The sequence below is a fragment of the Semicossyphus pulcher genome, unplaced genomic scaffold, assembly GCF_022749685.1.
Source record: "Semicossyphus pulcher isolate SPU_LCO1_2020_fin unplaced genomic scaffold, fSemPul1.0.p SCAF_17, whole genome shotgun sequence".
In the NCBI taxonomy this organism is placed as follows: domain Eukaryota; kingdom Metazoa; phylum Chordata; class Actinopteri; order Labriformes; family Labridae; genus Semicossyphus; species Semicossyphus pulcher.
In genome coordinates this window covers 4188286-4211099 of record NW_027211681.1, presented here as the reverse complement: position 1 = coordinate 4211099, position 22814 = coordinate 4188286, and the positions used below count along the sequence as shown (strand labels likewise).

Genomic DNA, 22814 nt, shown 5'->3' with positions numbered 1-22814 from the left:
CCTTCCTGCAACTGACTAAGGTAAGCAAATTATGTTGTTACCTAAATCTGTTTTATACCGAAGCTTCAACAAAATACCACAGAGGCTGCTGAGGATTTTTTCTTCTGTGGGTCATTGGAGTGCTGATCCAGGACCATTCTTAATCTGTAATGTGAGAGATAAAACTGCACATGTAATCCATATAAATACTCTTGAGATGCAATGTAGTACATTACTACATATTTGCAAGGTCTGATGTTGTTTTGTTTGAATTAGTTGCCAATAATAAACTCAGTCTGCAGCATTATTCTCTTACCTTAATTAAATTCATTTAACTTTACTCAGTTCCTAAATTGTTTAGTATTTTCTGGTCACGTTTATATTGTAGGCCGTTGGCACTGGAATAGTTTTTAGGGGACTTAAAGTTACACAGATCTTTCAAAAATAGGAAAAAGATCACAAAATGTAGAACATAAAACAAGGTATGAAAGGAGCTTATCAGTTTGGCCAAAGTTTATTCTCCAAGGCTAAGAACTGAAAAACTGAAAACCACGAGGAAGAAAGGAGGATGGTTTACTGTGCAGTGACCTTTTACACATTTAGAGTTACTAAACACACATAGTTAGTGTTGTTGAAAGCATGTTGGCAATGAAATACTGCTAATAACGTTCTTAATTAGCTCTATTTTAAGCCCCAGATAGTGAAATTAGATTGTGGACAGCAGGTGAATTGCTAGAAGATAAACAAGGTAACACAGGGTTATATTGGTGTGTGTGTGTGTGTGTGTGTGTGTGTGTCCTCCTCCTTTGAAGAAGCAATAATGTTTCAACTTTGAGTCCAATAAAGCAAGTAATCCTCTGTGCATTGTTTAAGTGTACATGTGAGTGTGTGTGTGTATGTGTGTGTGTACATGGCTTATGGGCGGCGTGTGCATGAGTGCGAGCTTATGTTCGAGAGCTTACAAGAGACGCTTGTTTGAAGAGTTGATAAAGCGGCACTGATAAGTCTGTGTTAACATTGTGTCCAAAACCTGGGAGCTGTGCCCGCCAGCTCAGCAAACACAGATTATACTCAGAATATATGAGCTCCAACACATATTTACACGTGTTTCATTACACATACACAGGTGTGTTCATGCCGAGTGGGGGGGTAAATGTGTGAGTCATCCTGGTGTGGTTGATTAGGATATTTTATTGATGCTGTGGGATATTAACTTCTCAGGGTCATTTACAGGACAGCTGCAGATTTTCTTGCAAGTAAGAGAAGCGCCAGTGAGGAGACAAGCAGATAAAAACTGGGTGACAAAATGCTCTGCAAAAATGAAACAGTGAAGTGATATATATATATATATATATATATATATATATAGATGAATATATTACAGTATATTGGTATGATACAATGCGATATGGTATTGTACGACATACAGTATATTAAGGTATATTGGTATGATATGATTCAATTTGATATGTCACGATACAGTATATTAAGGTACATTGGTATGATACGATGCAATACAATACGACATGATACTGTATATTACAGTAAATTGGTATGATAAGATGCCATATGATACGTTACAGTATATTATGGTATGTTACTATGATATGATACGATACGACATGCTACAGTATATTACGATACATTTGTATGATATGATACAATATGATACAATCTGTACGGTATGTTATGGTACATTAGTATGATATGATGCGAAATGATACGATACAGTAGGGTACATTAGTATGGCACGGCATAGGCCTTTTTCACAGTGGACATATTTACATCCAACAGGAGGAAAAGCACAAGTGTTTATAGTAGCATTAATGATGGCTGTATTCCATTTAGCTGCTTCCTAAATTTGAATTTCCTGGTAGTGTGCATGCTGACTGCCTGTCATGGCTTTCTCAGACACCTGAATAGAACAGAAGTATTGTTAAAGTTATTATGAACATCTGTGCTTTTCCTCCTGTTGGATGTAAAAATGTCCACTATGAAAAAAATCCCATTGTACGATACAATACCATCTGATGCGGTATGGTGTGATACTGTACGGTACGATACAGTGCAGTACAACACAATACCATACATTATGATAGTATAAGATACAATACGATATAGTTTTCGAGACAATTTCTCTTGGACTCAAATTCTGCGTATCTGGTCTCCACACAGAAATTGTTGTGCCCAGAGGATTAATCACTTTTATGATGCCTTACTCCTTTTAAACCACCAGCTGGGCACAGTTTTAAAATAAATGAAATATCTTATCATCTACACATCTAATGGATTGACACAAACATTTGGTTCATTGATAGTCCCCAGATGATGTATCCTAACGACTCCTCGCTCCATCAATATGTTTATAGTTTTTGTTTGGAGTGAGATATCCTTGTTGGAAGGATTTCAATGAATTATGCTTCACAAGTTTATGTGTCTCTGAATTAATTTTTAGAAATTTGGTGATACTCTGACTTTAAGTGCCATCGTCAAAGTTTGTCCAATTCTTTAAATTCAACCACTTACTTGCAAAACTAATTATATATATTTCCATAAACCTTAGGCTGTACTAAATGTTCGTGTTCACAAGCATATATTAGCAAACACACTTTAGCCTCTTAAAATGTGCATGTTAGTAATGTCAATGTTAGCATGCTAACTAGCATGTAACCCAGCACACCCCTGTGCTGAGGCACAACCCTTCACTGTCCCCAGAGCATTGCTCTAGAGCTGCCCTGTATCAAAACAAGTTTTCAGGTTGTGATCAGGTTTTCAAAATATCCTGGTTGTGTTTTGTGCTTGTCAACATCACATGCTGGTTTAGGAAATCTGGAAAGGCTCATAATCTAGTTCTGAAAACCAGGAAATGCCAGAATACTGTACAATACTGGACATATTTTGTAGGAACAGAACATAATGACTGAGATGTGACTGACATGGTGAGCAATAAGACACAACTTCAGGCTTCTCATGTTCTGTGCGAGCGTCTTATCCAGAGTGAGAAGAAACAAGGATAAGCTCAGAAATCTGGAGACTAATAAGCATGCAAACCAACTTATTGTCTTAGCCACTGGTACAGAGGTACACACAGTACTGTACAGTACAGTAGTAAATACCGTACATGTTACATGACTTATTTTATTGTATTTTATTTCACTTTATTCAACAAAAAAACTATTTGAAATGAATCAATCAATGCCTTTGGCACTCCCTGATGAAGGCTTGATGCCGAAACATTTAGGAGTCTGTGTTAAGGTCTACATGACCATGCTGTGATAATAAAGGGTTTTTAATTGTTTAAAAGTGAGTGCCTTTGGAGTTTTTCTTGTCTAAGTCCCCTAGGTGAATATAGTATCAGTTAAAATTACAGACTGTCCAGTTTACTATAAAATCCACAGATACACAACATATTTTGTCCTCCCGGTGCCCAACAAAATATCTCACTTTTAACTTTTCTAAAAAGGTCAAAAGAACTGTCAGCCATCCATCTACATCTTGAGCAACTGTGGGAAAATGGATTAAGTATATATGTAACGAAGGCTGAAGGCCGACACAAGTGCAGTAAAACATCTAAACACAAAGAAGATGTCACTGCCACAGGATGCACTGGACAAAGTCCTGTACATTGACTTTATTTGTGCTAATGTCTCTGGGTTAATGTCTCTGCAACATTGCTGTGTATCTGCCTGCTGATCAGCTCAATGTGTGTTTATGTTGTAGTACCAAACTAACTCAGACAGCCCTTTGCTGTCAAATACGGTTAGTCATCACACATAAACTTACCATCTCTTCTTGGAGAACAAAAAGAATTCACTGCTATGAATATGAAAAACTAATAATATAATAAGGAGATGATTATATATGAATAGTTTAAATATATTCATATGCTATAGTATGTAAATTGATGGTTAATAAATTAATTAAATGACAGTGCTCTTTTTTTTAAAATTAAAAATATCAGAAAAGCACTGTATGGCTGTTAAAACCCTTGGAGCACTATTCAGTCAGTCAGGTTGAGCACATTGAACGGAGGCGTCTCCTGGTGGTTGTTTTCAGTCACTGCAGGGTAAAATTCAACAGCTAGAAAAAAAAGAGCATTGTTATTTAATTGTTAATGCGTTTTTTTTTTATTTTTATGCTAACACTATTTAAATCATGTCTTTAACTCATGCGCTCATGTATGAACACATTAGTCTGCAATATTTCATTCTGAGGGCGCAGTGCATCCCGGAGCTGTGTGTCGTGAGGATGAGAGCTGGTGCTTTTAGCTTGTGTTTTCCCAAGCCCCCCTTTCAATGAATTTTGCAGCTTAACAACCAAATGATATGAATAATATATTGTTTCAGGGGGAGAGATTAAATCTGTAATGTCTTGCCTCACAAAGGAAACAAAGGAAAGCCTGCTGATTTTTCTATGTTTTTACTCAAAAGAAATCACTCAAAAAAGAAAGACAATGACAAACAGACTTTAAAGAACAAGGAAAAGATTTGATTTGTAAAGGAAATGCCCATGTGGTGCAGCTGTAGAGGTAAAAGAAGCAACAGTTCAGAGGGCTGAGAGGCCACGGTGGCATCAATACAAGCTCACATGAACAGAAAGCTACAATTTAAAGATGGAGAGTTTTGAGGAGAATACCACGACTGTATTCAAAATTAAACACAGTACAATACAGAGAAGAAATTACAGTACAGTTCATAATACAGTTAAGTGATATGGCTTAATCACTGCTACATCCAAGACCAGGAGACCAAGACCAGGAGAGCCCCCATCTTTCTTTCAAAATGTCCCACCGTTAAAAATAAGCTCCCCGACATGATAAGGACCTACAGTGGTTTAAAAACACAGCACAGCAGTTTGACTCAATCATCAGACTTGAACTTGAACCAAACAGAGAACAAAAGTGTGGCAGAAACGACTGCATCACTGCCAGCATCTTCCTCTGAAGAAAAAAAACGTGAATAAATAATATACAAACTTGAAAAAACAGGAGAAAGAAGACAACAATCTGATTTCATAACATGAAACATTATATGGGAAATACAGTGAATTATTGTGAAGTATTCACCCCCCTGGACTTTCTCACCTCTTACAGTGTTATAATCTGGATTCACACTGGATTATTTGTGCTTTTTACAGTTTGATTAACAAACCACATCAGTCTAAAAAGAAGACTGGATTTGTAACATGAAAAAATGCAGAAAAGTTCAGGGAGGTGAATATTTATGCAAGGCACAGTAGACATCTCTGATGGTTTTCTTTTAGCGTGTTTTAAGGGGTCTTTTCACCTGCAGACTACAGAGCAATTGTAGATAGAAAGTTTACTACATGCCTCTTTTCCTACCAAACCTTGGACAAAAATATTCACTTTTAATTGTTTGTCTGCCCTACATAAAAACCAGAGGGATGTCATGTAGGTTCATGTGCACCAGAGAGATGTTGTTGGAAACTAACTGGGTATACTTTGCTGTTGGACTTTCTGAACTCAGCAAAAATCGTCCATTTGTTGCTCCATGCGGATAAAAAAAACTCTAAGAAGCTTTCTGACCCAGGTCTGCTTTGTACATCTTTACACATGTACTTCTCTTCTTCCTTTTCAGTCTCCCCAAAAATCACAGCAGCGGGAATTAAAACAGGAAACCCTCTGGCTGCTTCTGCTGCCATCTGCCTCCTCTGTTCCTCCTCCTGCTCCCCTCGCTCCTCCATCTCACTGCTTCCTCCAGCGATTCTTGGGTTTCTCCTCACACCCAGAACCCTCACAGGTGCCCGGGAGTGGAGGCGGAGGTGCAGGTGCAGCCTTCGATGGGGCGGGCGTGTCTGAGGCCTTGCTGACGCTGCTGAGCAGAGCCGGGAGCTCGTGCGAGATGGCTCTCTCGATCTTCTCCAGCAGACATCCAGAGCTCCAGCTGCAGTGAGACGACAGCTGCTTGAAGCCGGAGACTGGGTTCACACCGAAGAAGTCCTGGTAGGCCTCCTTGTTCGGGAGGTCGAACTTGCTGACGTTGGTTTTGGCCAGAATGGATTTGAAGATGTAGTACTTGTCCGGGTCGTTGACGATGTCTTGGAAGACCTCATAGGGGTCGCTGAACCAGCCCAGCTTGTCATAGTAGGTCTGGAGGTAGCGGTCCACCAGCAGAGCGTGGATGCGAACGCGGATGGCGTGCTGGCGGATGAAGGCGATCTTGTTCTCTATCTGATTCTCAATTACCTGCATGGAGGGAGAGAAGCAATCATCAAATCCATGTCTGTGTATCTAAACTCAAAGAATCACATCATGTTATGAAATTAAGCCTTGCCTGGTTGAGGTCCTCCATCAGAGACGTCTCCTCTTTTATGAAGAGCTCCCGGCTGGTGTCTGCAGTGTAGTCCTGAGGCCAGAAGGAGCTGACGTACACCCGAGGAGGCTCTGTCGCGTTGATAAGGGGGGCCATGCTCCAGAACAGAGCTCCGTACACCCTCATCAGGTCCTGGGTGGTTAGACTGTCGGCCTTGTTGAGGATGAGGCGGATCTGGGACTCGCGTCCCTTCATCTGCTTAAAGAGCATCTCCAGCTCACCGCCCACGTCCAGCTTAGTGGGGTCGAAGACGAGGAAGATCAGATCGGCTCGGTCAATGAACCACTGACACACCTCGTTGTAGGGGTAACCTGGGGGTGAAATACAGTAAATTAAATGATGGAAATACCTTTTTGGATGAGAAAAAGAAAGAACTACAATGATCAGATCCTTAAGCCAAGACCTTCATATTATAATCTCTTCAGCCTAATTAGTACAAGGAAATCTTTAACTTACTAGTGCGAAAATGTTGTACACTGTAATAAGACACAAGAGACTATAATGGGTCTGATACACACACTATGGTTTATTCTGAGTCTTTGTTTTCTGCAGAAAGATTAGAAAGAAGCACAAAGATTAGTGGTAAACCTATTATTATATTAAGACTATATACAACATTAATATTAATACCTTATTTATCGTGGTTTTGGTATGTGTGTGTTTCTAAGTGTGAACTTGTAGGCTTCCTATCTGTGTGCGTGTGCATTGTATTAATACTGTGTGTTGCATTCAAGTCTGTTTTTTTCTTCTCTTAGCAGTCATTTCCAGATAAGTGTGTGCATCCTAGAGAATAACTGTTACAGAAACTAATGTCGGATTGTTGTTTTAGGTACTGTTGTCCCCAGTCATTGATTGATTGATTGATTAATAGGTAGACAGAAGTAAATAATGTGTTTGCGTTTTAATGAGAGTGAATCATCCTACCAAATAGAGCAGCTATGACTGTTTAATTTTATGGCATTAATGTAAATTCTTAATGGCTGTAACACTACCATGGGACAAACCAAAGACAGTTAATATCGTCTATCTGCACTCTTAATATAAAAATGTTTGGTACTGGTCACCTCTCTCCTGCTGCTTGCGGTTTTCGATGATGCCCGGCGTGTCGACGAAGGTGACCCTCTCCAGTAGCTTGTGGGGCATCTCGATGCCCACCAGTCGCTCCAGGAAGCCTTGACCAAACTTCTCCAGAGGTGAGAAGGACCTTGAGCTGTCTGCTGCCATAACGATACCCTCTATGGTCCGAGACTTCTCCCCGTGCATGATGACCGTGTACTCGGAGGTGGTGGGCTCAGCACCTGGTGGAGGGGTGGACAGAGAATGACTTAACAAAACGTGAGTTGTTGAGTTTTACTTAGTTGTTTGTCTGTTTAATTCAATTTAAATTATTTTGCCCTAACGAAGCATGTATTGTTAAGATTTCCTCAGGTCTTGCTAAGTTACTGTAATTAGCATTTTAGCGTAATTAGCATATTCTGCATTAGCATTTTTGACAAAACCCTCATACTTTCTTGGTACTAACGGCAATATTTATCTTATGTTTAATAATTGCAGTCAATATAAAAATGCAACTTATTGTTATTAACTATTTGTCTCTACAAATAAATAGGAACGTAGTTGATGATGACCGGCCTAGATAATATTGATTATACAACAGTTAGTTCCGTAGGCCGATTGGACAAGAGGCAGTCCATGAGTGGAGAAATAGAGAACAACATCACTGGGACTTTTAACTCTGTGTATCACTCCGCCTCAGCCGGGTGCTCGGGCAACTGTTAATTAAAATAACCTACATAACAACAAATTCTGTTGCTAGATAATGCCTTAGGGACTCATTTGAAAGGAGATAAAACAATCACACTACACAAGTAAAAATGTGAATTAATTAGCATTGAAAACATTTTTTAATTTAATTTTACTCTAGGGTTTTATAGATGCAGCTTTGTCGGGTATGACCAAGAGTTTATGATGGATAACTTGAACCATGTTAGCTAAAGTTAGCTAACAATAGCTAACAACAGGTAGTAATTGTGAAGCTAACACAGCCTTCCTTACAAGGAAACCTGTTTATTCTTTCCTGTGCTTGGTCCCTCACTTTCAATCAGTTCACCTGAGAAGTAATCAACTCATGAAGCTAAAGGAAATTAAAATAAATGTTATTGTTTTGCAATTGTTACAAAGTCTTGTTTTGAGTGAAATTACAACAAGTGGTGGATCTTGTGGTGAACAACAAGAAAATCACTTATCATAAACTTATAATTTATTCATGTTAAAATGAATCTCAATCATTCCCCTGCTGATTTACTCTTTTTATCATTAGATAATGGCTGTATCTATGTTTCTTTGTGTTCTCCTTTATAAGCGGCATATCAATTAATCAGGTGTTCTCATTGTTAACCTGTGTAGAGTTGCTGTGAGGTGCCGTGAAGACCCAGCAGGTAGTTGATCATGGAGGATTTGCCGACACTCCAGGGTCCCAGGAACAAAACCATGGGCTTAGAGGTGACCTCACCATCTGCAGGGTTAATCACAAAGACATACAACAAATAGAAGGTTTGAAAAACATAAGAACAAGATAGAAAACTTGACAAAGTATGCAGTGTCACTGAGCTTTTGTGTCGTTTGTTTCCTATGAACACAAGGTTACTGATTTAATACGCTTCAATTTGAAACAGCTCATGTGTGCATTTTGTTTTTAATCTTTAAATTTTCCACTGAAACACGGGAAATAAATAAGAAGAAATATGCCTTTTAAAATTAAATTAGCACGACACACTTGTGCCCCATACATATTGACATCTTAGTTATGTACATGTCTTTCCATTCTGCACCACAAGGGGTCTCAGAGTCATATATCCTTCCTTCCTCCTGCTCCTCAGCAGATCTAATCCTCCCTGCCCTCCAGTGTGATGGAACAATGTTGTAGGGACTAACAACGTTCCCTTTAATTTTCAGCACAGAGTCCTTATTGTACATGGTGTCTGTGCCTGGTTTGAATAATGTCAGGTTCTGTCTCTATTTCTGCTTAATTAAAACTGTGTTTGTATTTCACTGTTTCTTTGCAGCTACAGTTTATTGTTAAACTGCACTGCATGTACTGAATGGTGCTATGAATTATAAAGGTGGTGAGGACCTGATGTTTTGTGTTATTTAATTTAATTTTTATATTGCAGTAACTGACCTAAACAAAATTTTGGTCTTAAACTGTTGCTGAATTGAGCCTGTAAATCATGTGAAGACATGACACAAACAATCCACTGTTAATGTTTCTGTGCATGCTCTTTTATCCATGTGTAATCTCACTCAGGAAGCTGACTTACCTGTGACTTCATGCTGTCTGAGCTCATTGTACTTGTAGGCCTGCTCCATTGGCTTGATAGCATTGTGGTAGACGCTCAACAGCTTCTTCATAGCAGCTAGAGAGAGGAAGAGAGAAAAAGTGGGATGTTATAATTGGGATGTAATGGCGAGGAGACATTTTGGACAAGAGTATTATTAATGTTCTAGCGACCATTACTGATTACAGCACATGCTTTGGCAGCACATGATGAATCACCCTCATAAAGTTTATTGAATGGAGCGGAGGTGATTAACAGAGACTGGCTCTGCTGCAAAACTTTGGCCTCTCTGAAATAAACCAATCTGGTTTTAGAGAACAGAGAGGCTTTCATGCCCAGGACAGAGTTACACTTCTGCACTGATTAATCACCTGCCTCCAGCCGTGTCTGCGCGCTCACACACTCGTACACACAAATGCATTCAGAATGCACACTCACACATACCAGCCCCAGGACCGAGACATCATGAAGCAATTTTCAGAATAGTTTTGGCAGAAAAGCTCCCAAAATTGTCTCAAACTTCCTTTCATTCACATGCAAACACATCTGTTTTTCTTTTCCACCGTCAAAGTGACTGTAAACACTCTGCTGCCTTCTTGTTTCAGTACAACACTTCAGGCATTTCCTCGAAAAAGGTCTGAAACACATTTGAAATGGTGGGCAGCACAGAAATGTTCTCATTGAACATCCAGTTTTTGATCAGCAGGATGTGGCTTTTACACTGGGGTGTATACAGTATGTGCTGCTGGGAATAAGTCCTTCACATGCCTTATGGCCTTTTATATGGTCTTACTTTGATAATGTTATGTCTTTCTTTTCTTTGTCTCTTACCTGAGAACTCTGCCGAGGGTTCAGCTGCAGCCAATCGCAGCGTGTTCTCGATGTGGGAGCGGTCCCTGAGTGCCGGGCCTGCTGCCTCTGCTGCCTCATGCTCTGATTGGACATTCGGAAAATCAGTCATCTGTTACAGTAAGGTCAAAAGCCCTGTCATGTAGTATTTTGTGTGTTTGTTAAGATCCCCATGAGCTAAGCATTAGCTTAGCAGAAGCTATTTTTCCACACACACAAAATACACATTTACAATTTTGTCTCGAAACACAAACATAACACACCAAACATCACATTTACAGTTAATCAAAAATAACAATAACATAATAAATCTGTCAAAGACAATTAGTAAGACCTCAGCAGACATGATTAGAAAATCAATCCGCTCCCTCAGGTAAATGTTTCCTGGCTTGTGATCGAGCAGACCATCTGTGCTGAATACAGACATGTCTGTTATATCATGCTGTTGTCCATCCACCTCTCTGTTCCTTCCTCTGCTATTTTGGTGTGTTTATTTCTGTACCAGAGGTTGCTGCTAATTCCCCTTCAGCTACACACAGTGTCAGATTCTGGGGGTCCGGCATGTCCGAGAGAGAAAGACAAGATGAGAGGTAGATAGAGACCTTTGCTGTCATTTCACGACCTGGCTCAGTTATAGACACCCAGTGAAACAAGAATCATGTTTCCAAATACATAATTTACTATGTTCTAATAAGGAATACTTAAAATAGACCTTTAAACAGGGTCAGTAAATTATAAATAAACAACTTATAGGTCAGTAATTAGCTATTTTAAGAACACTTTCTGTGTTGACATACTGTTACAAATCCATTTGGCTGGTGTTAATCAAATTTCTATTTAAATTCAAATGAGCTTTTTAGGCAATGAGAACAAAGTGTGGAATATAAAATGAACACTAACAGAAAAAAAGGTTATAAAAAGCAAAAACAGAAGTTATTTTGCTGTCAGAAATATGGCATATGTGAAGGTAACGAACAAAAAAGCTAAATAAAAAATAGCTTGCATTTAGAAAAAGAATATAAGATAACTTTATAAATGCAATGAATGCATTTAAAGATATATGTTCTGCATGTACAATATATACATTAAATATGTCTTTTAGGGGTGGGACAAAATATCGATACGGCAATATATCATCGTCCTGACTCATGCAATACAATTATTTATAGGCTGGCGCCAAATATCGATACTTTCATTTTCAAATATATACAAACAGATTTCCCTGGATTGCGGTGGTGCATGACATAAATGAGGATCATGTGAACTAAAAATTAGTTAGCCCAAGAAGAAGTTAATCAGATATCGTGCTGTATCATTATGATTGTCTGAATAATCACAGAATTGCTGTATCGTGATATTATCATTGTCGTGGGCCACGTATCGTGTATCGAATTGTATCGTGAGTTACCCTGCGATTCCCACCCCTAATGTCTTTTTAAATTAAATTAATTTTGATCCAGGTGCCTTACTACTTTTATTTATTTACTTTTTTTTATATCCAGGAGGTAAATGGTTTAATAGTTCATCACAGGGGTCCTTAAGATGATTAAAGTGAGTGAGTGAACCTAGCAGACTAAGTTTTGATAGATAAGGACACATAGCTGCTGGTTTGCAGAATTGTTCTGTCCTTTTTAATAGTCTTTTACTTCTCTGTGTAACATCTAGAATAATTTCTCAACCATTTAATATCATGGAAAACAAGTGATTAACTATCCCTTACAAAAACAGTAGTTACAAATCCTTAAACACTAAACACTTGCATAAGGCAACCAGAAATAACCCCCTGTCTAGTTTAATAATGGATGAAGTCATGAAGTCGGATCCGAGTAAGTGCTGGGGACTCAGCCATCATCTTTTATAGCAGGTGTCAACACCCGGACATCAGATAATGGCATGTTTGTTAATTACAGAAGCATCGAGTAGATGGGGACAGATTCACTGTAACAGGATCCCTACTGCTCGATGTGTCAGTGCACTCACTGTGTGACAGACTGAAGACAAGACATCGGCCTGTGCTGTTAGTGAGCAGATTTAATTACCGTCTACCACAGCTATAACTTTGAGGTTGAGCTTAAATGCTAAATTAAAGTTAGACACACTTTAAACCCCGGTGGTTTAATGTGTTAGTACCTTTTGTTTGAGACTGTGCAGGCTCCTCTGTGGACACCTCCTCCACCGTCACTTCCTCGACTTCAACAGGTGCGTCTTCCACCACAGGAGCCTCCTCTACAGTTTCTGGTGCGACCTCCTCCACAACAGGCTCTGGCTCCACTTCAGGAGCAACCTCTGGTTCTGGTTCTGGTTCAGGATCTGCAATCACCTCCGGCTCTGAAGCTTCAGGCTCAGGTTCTTCAGTTACCTCTGGTTCAGGTTCAGGCTCTTCAACCACTTCAATCTCTGGTTCTACTGTCACTTCTGGTTCTGGTTCAGGCTCGAGAATCGCCTCTGGCTCTGAAATGACTTCAGGCTCCGGCTCTGGAGTTACCTCTGGTTCTGGTTCAGGCTCTGCAACAACTTCAATCACTGGTTCTGGTTCTGAAACTACTTCAGGCTCTGAAATCACCTCAGGTTCAGGTTCAGGCTCTGAAACCACTTCAACCTCTGGTTCTGCTACCTCCTCTGGCTCTGTTTCCTCGGGTTCAGAGTCCATTTGAGGTTCGGCTGCTTCTGGTTCAGATTCAGCCACTGCAGCCTCTTCCTCAGCAGCGATATCTTCCTCCTCCACGGCCTCCTCTATCAAAGTTTCCACACTCTCCTCCTCAGATGTTTCCTCCTCTGTGTCTTCACCTTCTGGTTCCTCGATTGTTTCTTCAGCTTCATTCGCAGGTTCTTCCCCTTCTGCAACTTCTTCCTCAGGTTCATTCACTTCCTCTTCCTCTGCTTCCTCATTTGTCTCCTTCTCTTCAGATGATGCAGCTACTTCCTCCACCTCCACACTTTGATCCTCCACTGACTCGGCCTCCTCTACAGCCTCCTCCTCAGATGTCACTCCTTCTTCTTCTGCCTCTTCCTGGGAAGCTGCCTCCTCTTGCTCTTCTTCTCCATCGCTTGTTACCTCCTCAGTAGAAGCATCTTCCTCGGCAGGAGCTGCTTCCTCTTCCTCTTCTTCAGGCTCTGAGGTAGAAGCTAGCTCCTCTTCGGTATCTACAGCTGATGGGGGTTTGGTGCAGGGCTGGCACATGGCCCTCTCGGGGGCCGGGGTGTCGTTGGAGGAGCTCTGGGTGGCATGCTCCTCTGTTGTGTCACATCCACAGGAGAATAGGTCTTCTTCAGGCTGCTGGAGCTGTAGATGCACCAGGGGCTCTTCATCGTGTATGGAAGACCCTGCAAGGAGATAGAAAAGGAGGAAATATGTGATTAGATAGGGTGGTTTTCCTTACAGGTTGTTTTGAATGTACAAGAGCCTTTCTCACACCAAGACAAATACGATCTTGTTGTAAATTAATATCAGATTAGAACACTGTATCTCTGACCAATCAGACTGCACGGTGTAAACTAACAGGCCAGTACCTTTTGTCAGTTACGTCAGCACTTGACCAGTCACTGTACAAGAACAGAGCAGATCAGATGTTCAGCACCTCCCTGATATAAGACTCAGATTTCAGCTCCTTGAATGGTGACACTAAAGCTTGGACTATTTGAGGCCGGTGTGCAGCGGACAGTTGTGTAGTGAAGAAGACAGCTGAGTGGACACAGTGGCTTGGAATAGAATAGTGTATTTACTGTCATTGCGTACGTTTACTACCGTTGTCATATTTTAAACTGATAGGCGTGAATTTCTATGAAAAATATGCTGAGCAAAGGTGAGCAAATTCATATCTGTGACAAGGGAAGCCAGTGGGGAAGTGCCTTTTTTCTGGATTCTTTTTAATGGCCAGCAAGGGGTGACTCCACTGGTTGCAAAAAGCTGTCCTATTGTATGGAACCAGTTGAGAAAATAACCCCACTTCTCATGTGATTTATTACCTGAGCAAAGATCTTAAATGCTACTTTTGAGTCTAAGAGTGTCTGGAAGTCGCCTGTCTGCCGAATGTGGTCACTTCTTGCTCCAAAAAAAACAAGGTATCAACTGCCAAAATGTGGACTTCAGGGTTTCAAGAAGGAAGTACACCAACCATCCATCCATCCATCCATCATCTATACTACTTTCTGTTCAGGGTCAGGGGGCTGGTCAGGGCCAATCCCTGCTGTCATTGGGCATGAGACGGGGTACACCCTGGACTGATCACCAGTGAATCACAGTGCTGACACATAGAGACAGACAACCTTTCACCCTATGGGCAATTTTAGAATCACCAGTTAACCTAGCGAGCATGTCTTTGGACTGCGGGAGGAAGCCGGCGAACCGGAGGGTACCCTCATTGCACGAGGAGAACATGCAAACTGAGTAAAACACACAGACATCCATTTGCCTAACCGGGCTTTAAACCAGGAACCTTCCAACGAACCTTGACATGAAGTGTCAGCACAGTCCACCGCACCGTGGTGCTGCCAAGTACACCAACCAATGGGTGAATTTATAATGGCTTAATCTGCTTCTTTTTTTTTCTTGTTTTAGTTTATGGTTTATAGTAGAGTATATCCTTTTAATGTTCAGGAGGCATATTTTTTTAATTTGGTATATTCTGTAAATTATTCTGCACTTCTTATTTGCACAACATAGTGCATTTATATTTTAGTAATTTATTGCATTAAGTACTCTGCACCAAACATACAGTTTCCTCATGAGCAAAGCCAAAGATGGTTTCACTCTTTCACTTAAGTCAATAAAATGCAGAACAAGACATTTACAAGCTGCTCCTACACACAGTCCAGATCCTCTCCAGACGTCACCATCGCTCAGCATCATACACAATCTTACAGTTACTATGGTTTCATAACAATCATCTAAGCAGGAGACTCCTTCAATAATACAACATATGTATACATGTACATTAGATACTCTTCCCAGCCAAATATTATCATTAGTTAAACTTGTACTTCTGGTCACAGATTGCAAAGTGTCTGCTGTGAAAAAAGTCTAAAACTTGCCATCAGCTGGAAGTTGCATTAACAGGAGTAGCACCATCAGCTGCTCCGTTTTAAATGTGGATATTAAAGTAGTAGTGCAAAGCCTTGAAGCTGAGTCCATCAAACCCAGATCAGCTGCTCCTGAGTTTGGATAACTTTATATTTTAGGCCGGATGGAAGACTTAATGCTCATCCTATCTGTCTTTATCCTCGGCAATCCTAAATGATGCTAGCAGGACTGTATGTCCTCTCGTTTTCCTGCACCATCCTCCATGACGGCCTCTTTGCCCTATTTTAAGGCCCTGAATCACACATCAAACTATTTTGTTCTCATGATGTAGCTTGTCACCTCTTGTATCTAGAAGCTTTATTGGCTTATCACCTCCTGAGGGGATTGTCAGCGCAAGTGATCAGAGAACATCAAGTTTGTATTTCCGAAGTATTAAGTTTTGTTCCACATTAATCTTTTTTGCATTAATATGTTAGTTTTGCTCTTGACTTTTACCAAAGATTATTCAAAGTCCAAGCAAAGGCAAGAATCTGGTCATGGCAGGTCAGTGAAAACCACATGAAAGCATGAAACCAGTCGTCCATATTCACCTGGTTATCATTTTCCTAAAACGTCATGCTCAGGGTGGGAATTTAAATGTTGATATAATATTAAACTGCTGTGTTCAAGCTGTAAATGTTGTAAAAATAAGAAACCTGACACATTGTCTTATTGCTTCTGGACTGATCAGTGACCAAAAAGACAATAAATATTCAAATCAGTAGAATATTTCAAGTTAAAACAGCTGATTAATAAGTGTGATAGCATTACAGGATACATTAGAAAGTGATACATTTTAAGTTAATGGTAAAGTTAGCAAGCTAACGGTAACTTTGGTCAGAATTTGTATGAATGCTAACTTTAGCTGTTGTGACTCAGCAGTAGGCACCCAGTGAGTTATCAAATGTGTTGTTTTACAATGAAATACCAGCAGCTTTCAAGTAAGTAAATAACAATTAAAATAGGCATTAGTTAAGATTAGCATTCAACCATATCTTGGCTAATGTTACCCTTAGCTTAAAAAAAATTGCCTTTCCTATTGTAAAGTGCAACATTATGAAACACTAACATTTGCTAGGAAGTGGAGAAATGCTAACGTTTTTATTAGCTTGAAACTAAAAGCAGCTGCAGGTCAAAAATAATAAAAGTAGGTACTTTTTGTGCTAAGTTGCAACAGCTAATGTTAGCATTTAACCCAATCCTCGCTAACATGACCCTTTACTAGAAAATTTCACTTTTCCTATTGCAAATTGTATCAGTATCAAACAATAACATTAGCTTGGATTGGGTTAAATGCTGACAATAGCGGTCTTATGGTAGCTAATGAGCTATCAAATATGTTGTTTTACCTTGGAATATCAGCAGCTGCAGGCTAATAATATTAATGACGTACTTTTTGTGCTAAGTTGCAACAGGTAATGTTAGCATTTAACCCAATCCTAGCTAACTTTACACTATGCTACATTTTCACTTTTCCTGTTGTAAATGAACACTATCAAAAAAGTAATGTTAGCTGGGAAGTGGTTGAATGCTAACAATAGCTGTTGTCTTATTGTAGCTAATGAGCAACAAATATGTTATTTTACCTTGAAATAGCAGCAGTTGCAGGTTAATAAAATGAATACATAAATTAGGTACTATTTGTGCTAAGTTGCAACAGCTAATGTTAGCATTTAACCCAATTTAAGCTAACCCAATTCAAGTACAAATTTTCACTTTTCCACAGAATCTGCCCACTCTGCTCCTTTGAGTGGAACTGTTGAGTTGATTTGAAGATGGGAAAATATCCATTAAGTTCTCCCTTGTTGTCACTGGCAGAGGTCTATGTTACAAAGACATGGTTTTCATGAGTAGGGTGCTGTTCTGATCGAGCCATTGCCAAGGTTTGGTAGCTGTCCAAAGACATAGTGCTACAGCATCGTCTGCATTGTAACATGAACAGCAACAGTAGCCAAGATCCTGAAGTGCGTGGGTGAAGACTGGTTGCCAAAGTTAAGTAACATTACATAACAAGGTCACTGAACATGTACTGGTTTGTTTATGTTTAACACAATAAGTTAAACCTGTTAAAGCTTCTGTGATTCTGATCCATTCATTGCTCAATGTACAGGAAGTATACGTGTGCAGCTTGTTGTGATAGTTTAAGCTCAATGGTGTACTTCTCAGTAAATGTGCAAATAGTTTTGAATATAAAATGTTTAATAACTTATAAATAAAGAACCCAAAAACCCTCTGAAATAATACCAGCTGAATTGAGTCTACTGGCTTTTCTCCACCCTGCATGCTTTGGGATAGTTATGAAGATAAAGTGGAGGGATCATTTTCTGCTGTGGTAGAGGCTGTTCATGAATAAATTAAATTAAAGTTAACAAAGTTAGAAAGTTGAGAAAGATGTGATGTTGGGGGAGGAAAATATGAGACACAAAGTGCAAGTATATATCATAATAATAATAATAGTGACATCTCTTGGACATTTTCTGTCAGATGAACACACAGAGGGAACGTTTTCGCAGACGAATGCACAACAACAATACATTACTGAGTAATGCATGAAGGTCTTCTGTTTTTAATCAGGATAGCAACGTGGCCTCAGGGATGGCATTGTGGGTCTGTTGGTTGTTCCAGACGGAAATATTTGAAAGACCACTGAATTGATTACCGTGAAATGTTTTACAGACGTACAAAAGATGATGAGAATGAATCCTGATAACTTTGGTGACTTTTGCTCTAGCGCCATGATGAGGTTGACTGAAATATTTAAACATTTGCCGTCAGTTTGTATTTAAAAAAGGTATGAAATCTCTTTAGTCATATGATCTTCAAATATTTCTGTCTGTTACTTTGGTTTTGGGAACATATATCTGCAAAATTAATGGTGTCAATAAAATAAATTCCCATCAGCCTCAGTTCTACTTTGTGTAAAAGCGCTTTGAGTGGTAGAGAAGACTAGAAAAGCGCTATATAAATACAGTCCATTTACCATTTAAAGCAAAAGTTAGCCTGCTAGCATGCTAAACTACTAATGTTTTTTATGGTAGCAGCATTGTCACTGGTATCATATTAGCATGCTCACGTTCACCTCATCGAGCCTGTAGTATGCCTGCAGATTCTTCGTCTCATTACATTTCAATGTCTTGTCTTCACATGGGTCGGCATAGCAGTCTAACTGTGAACCTTTTTCTCATGGGCACCACACTGGATGGTTATTATTTGCTTAGGAACTCACAGTTACATGCTCCCAGATGCACATTCATTATAGCATTAGGCTACAGCTTCAACAGAGCAAGACACTGAACAAGGCAGATGTGGGCAAGAAGGATATGGATTTATTTATAGTACCTTTAAATACAGAAAAAATTAAAGTGGAATCTTTTATCCAGCATCGTTGGTTTATGAGTGATTAAAACCATAATTGCACATTTGTGGTCAATTTTTTCTTTTAGCCAACATTTTTGCTCTAGCTGTGCTTTTTCAGTGCATGAAGGACATGTTGAGAGAAACTGAATATCTGTGAGCCAATGAAAGAAACAAAAAACCTTTTATTCTGTTTGAAGCAAAAGGGATTTATAACATTTTATTGCGACTCAGGGGCAGTGAAACAAGCTGTTAACAAAACGTTGATATATTAGTAGCTTATTACAATAAGTTGATATATCGAATGTTTGCAACAGTTACTTATTGATGCATCCAGTTGACATTAAGAACCATAGCATTTATTTTTTGAGTTTTGTTTCTGTCGAAATGACAAATGTATCTCTTCTATTTTGCTCTTTTCTATGTCTACACCAGAGACATGAAAAAAGACATTTTGTCACCACTAGTGAAGTTCTACTTTGCTGCCTGCTGCGACTGAAAACAAGGTTGATGAGAGCCATGACTGAACCAAAACAGTAAAGTTCAAGACCCTTAAACCAAAACAAAGCGCTCTAGGCAACCGAAATGTAAGGCGGAGCTGATGGAAACCGCAGAGTTGAATGAAATCACTCGATGAGTCTCAGTGTTGATGTGCTCTTTACCATAGACCAGTGGTTCTCAACTGGTCTAGTCTCAGGACCCACCACCTCCTCCTTAATGACTAATCGAGACACAAATTTCAGAATTTTTTCAACCACTCAAACTTACTTAATGAAAAATGGTGCAGTTTACTACAGTAGTATAAACAGTAAAGTAGTATAAACAGTATAATAGTCGAGCAAAATGACCAGCAGTGCATAAGAGGAAAATATTCCCTCAACAAATCATTCAATTAGCAGCCTTTTGTCAACAGACTAATCTCAAAGTTTCAAGAATGTAAATGTAACTGTAGCTGGGATGACCCAACCAGTGGACTAGACTACTACTGCACGCACATCATAGTTTGCTCTGAGTGACCCGTGCCACAAGTGCTTCCGGATGCTTCACTACGATGTCCTTCAAAATAAAAGCGCAGCATCGACTTTTGCCACAACTATATTTTTTTTCAAGCACTCATCCCACTGAAAACAGCTCCGCAACCCACTTTTGGGTCCCAACCCAGCAGTTGAGAACCACTGCCATAGACCATGGTAATTTATTGTACAATTAAAAATATTAGTGCAGCTTTAACTTTTGATCTTTGATACTATTTTCTTACAAAGTCTTCTTAAAAAGTAACGTAAATGAATTCACAAGATTTAGTTAGAAACAAAATTATACGAGGTAGTGTGTAACTAAAGTGGTCCTGAGGATCAATGCAGTAGTCACATTTATGAAGCAGCATATTATTTATGGGGAGTTAATAGAGTAGTGTGCAGATCTTTTGTCTGCTTCTTAAACTTATATTTAGCGTAACGTGCCTCTGTGGTGGTTCCTACCCTGCGGTTTGCAGAGCACAGTGTTGGGGGGGGGGGGCAGAGTGGGACAGGTGCCTGGGTGCAGGACGGTACATCTTTGAGACAGAAATAGTCCCACAATGAGTCAGAGGGTGAAAAGAAGGAGGGATAATTCCACTCCTATTTTCAGGAAGTGTGGCGCTCCTCTGCTCCCTGTGATTGTCATGAGGCCGGCCTGCAACTCCGCTGCACTATTGCTCGCATTCCCTGCAACAGTGTGCAGCTGTGTGTGACTCAGTGCCTCTTTAAAGAACAATAAAGTAGTGCTGACATGCACCCTGCTGACTGTGTAACCTGACCACATTCGCTTAGATTAATGACGATTTCTCCTTCTTTTTAGATGTATGCAGGGCACAGGACCTACAGCAGACATGCAGCCAGTGGAGGTTTTGCATATCTGGCTCCATTTCGCATTAGAGTTAGCATCCATATTAATTCATTAGGTGACGTAGTCCAAGGCAAGTCATGTTCTTTCTACTTTCTTCATCTACCGTCTGTTTAAACTCACTGCCATATGTGCCATGTGTGGCCAGGAGCTGCTGCCACTTCAGCTCCGTCATTACTTTCATTTATTTCCATTTGCCTAAACTTTTAATAGCACTTGATTATCTGCTTATGTAACTTTAAACACTCCAGCTGTTTGGCTACTGAACTCTGGTCCTACATGCCCTCTGCCGTGCTCTCTCATGCTGCTTTTAGCTGGGACATCCCCCTGACATGGACCCTGCTGACTGGAATGACAGATTAGCAGCTCTGCAGACGGAGCAGAGCAGGAGTGATGAGGCTTTACCGAGACACTTAATGCGGCAGGTTGACTTTAGCTGTGGACGTGGAGTGTATTTATGCTCATCTGTGTCTTTTGATGGGTCTCTGTACACGATGTAGGTGTGCGAGCAGTCCTAAAGGTCCTAGACATGTGTATCACTGCATGGCATCTGGTGTATCTGGTGACTTTGTATGACTGACGCCTGACACCTGACTACGGCAACTTGTAGAGGCCAAAATGAACCAGTGCAAGGACAGACAAGGGTATTTTAACCAAGCATGACAAGTATCTTAACAGCCTTTTAAACAAGCAGAGCAGCACCTATGACGTATGAACCTCTATTGTCTGATGATGTTTCACTCATGCTATAGCTGTAATATCCAATTACCATTCATTTGATGTAGACTTTAAGGTACTGTTACATGCAAAGATTGTCATTCGAGTGCTGACATGTGCATATTCTGTGAAAAGACAGTCAAACCGAAACAGATCCAGCGGGAACAATAATAATTTGAGGCAGCTTTTGCTTTGGTTGCAGCAGAGAGTGGCTCTTTGTGTTTGGTCCAAGTCGCTCAGTCAGAGCTGTCACTGTGTTTCTCTGCAGGGCAGAGAGAACAAGCAGCAGACAGTTTCCATCAGCTGGTGTCACACCTCAACTCAGACCTTTCACTTGGACAACCACGCTGGCTCTGCACTGCACCACAGCAACACAAAACACTCTTTTTGAGCCATATCAGATGAGTTTACGGACAATAGGGTGTGTGGAGATGTCTGTCAAAATTGGACACATACTTTAACCCAACTATTGCTGCATTAGGAAAACAGAAAAGAGGCAATGGAGACTGTATGAAGCATTACACAACCTTAGAATGCAACTCTACCTGAAGCTGGTTTTGAATCTACCTTTAAATTGCAAGCAAATCAATGATACTTAGTTGCATATTTAAAGTCAAGAATTAACTGTAAAAGTGTCGTCCTCAGTCTCTCAGTGAGACATACAAAGCTCTCACATGTTCAAAGACACATATCGAAAACATACGTCACTATCCAACTAAGCTTTTACATTGCTCATACCACTCCTGCTTAAATTACATCCAACCGCTTGAAACACCCTGAAATATTTCCCCAAACCCCGGATCCCTCCTCCTTACCTGCAGCAGACAGGGCCAGCACAGCGAGCAGGCAGCACACAGACAGCACAGACTTCATTTTGGCTGCCAGGGGCCTTCCCCTCATCGCTCCCCGCTATATATACCGCTCTGTCTGAAGGTCAGAGGGCACAACAGTGGAGGTGGCACTCAGCAACTGCACCCTAATCAGCCATTTTGTGTCAGAACAGCTGCCTGGTCCTATCGGGAATGCTGAGAGCAGAAATTAAACTCCCTGATCGTGTTGCGGTCTTTAAGTTTTACAGCCAATTGTGCAACTTTAACTTCTAATTATCAATACAAGTAGTGTATGAAATACTTAAAGGCCAACTTTAGATAATAAAAAAGGCATTTTCTTCTGTAAAACATGCACAGCTGGAGCTCTCCGTTTACGGTGTTCCATCAAATGGGATTAAACCGAGGCCTGTGTGCCACCTGTGTTTATCAGAAGTATGAACTCCGGCCTGCAAAGAAACTTCATTCTGCTGCTGCC

General features: G+C 40.2%; 1 protein-coding gene across 1 annotated transcript; it reads right to left on the bottom strand.

Annotated features, from left to right (window-relative positions):
• Positions 1-4415: 4415 nt before the first annotated feature.
• On the bottom strand, positions 4416-22382 carry LOC138594994 (sarcalumenin-like). The gene is made up of 8 exons (XM_069666305.1): positions 22325-22382; positions 12629-13822; positions 10481-10582; positions 9632-9727; positions 8710-8826; positions 7376-7609; positions 6273-6622; positions 4416-6184 (listed from the first exon to the last, which is right to left on the bottom strand). Exons 1-8 carry the CDS (start codon positions 22380-22382, stop codon positions 5684-5686), a joined length of 2652 nt encoding a protein of 883 aa, XP_069522406.1. The 3' UTR covers positions 4416-5683.
• Positions 22383-22814: the final 432 nt, after the last annotated feature.

Bases quoted from the DNA above. Each gene is read 5' to 3' on its own strand.
- LOC138594994 (XM_069666305.1), bottom strand. From the start codon at position 22,382: ATGAAGTCTGTGCTGTCTGTGTGCTGCCTGCTCGCTGTGCTGGCCCTG. The intron at 10,583-12,628 runs GTACTAACACAT...ATGTCCAATCAG, and splicing joins TGCACAGTCTCAAACAAAAG to AGCATGAGGCAGCAGAGGCA. The intron at 6,185-6,272 runs GCAAGGCTTAAT...CCCTCCATGCAG, and splicing joins TGATGGAGGACCTCAACCAG to GTAATTGAGAATCAGATAGA.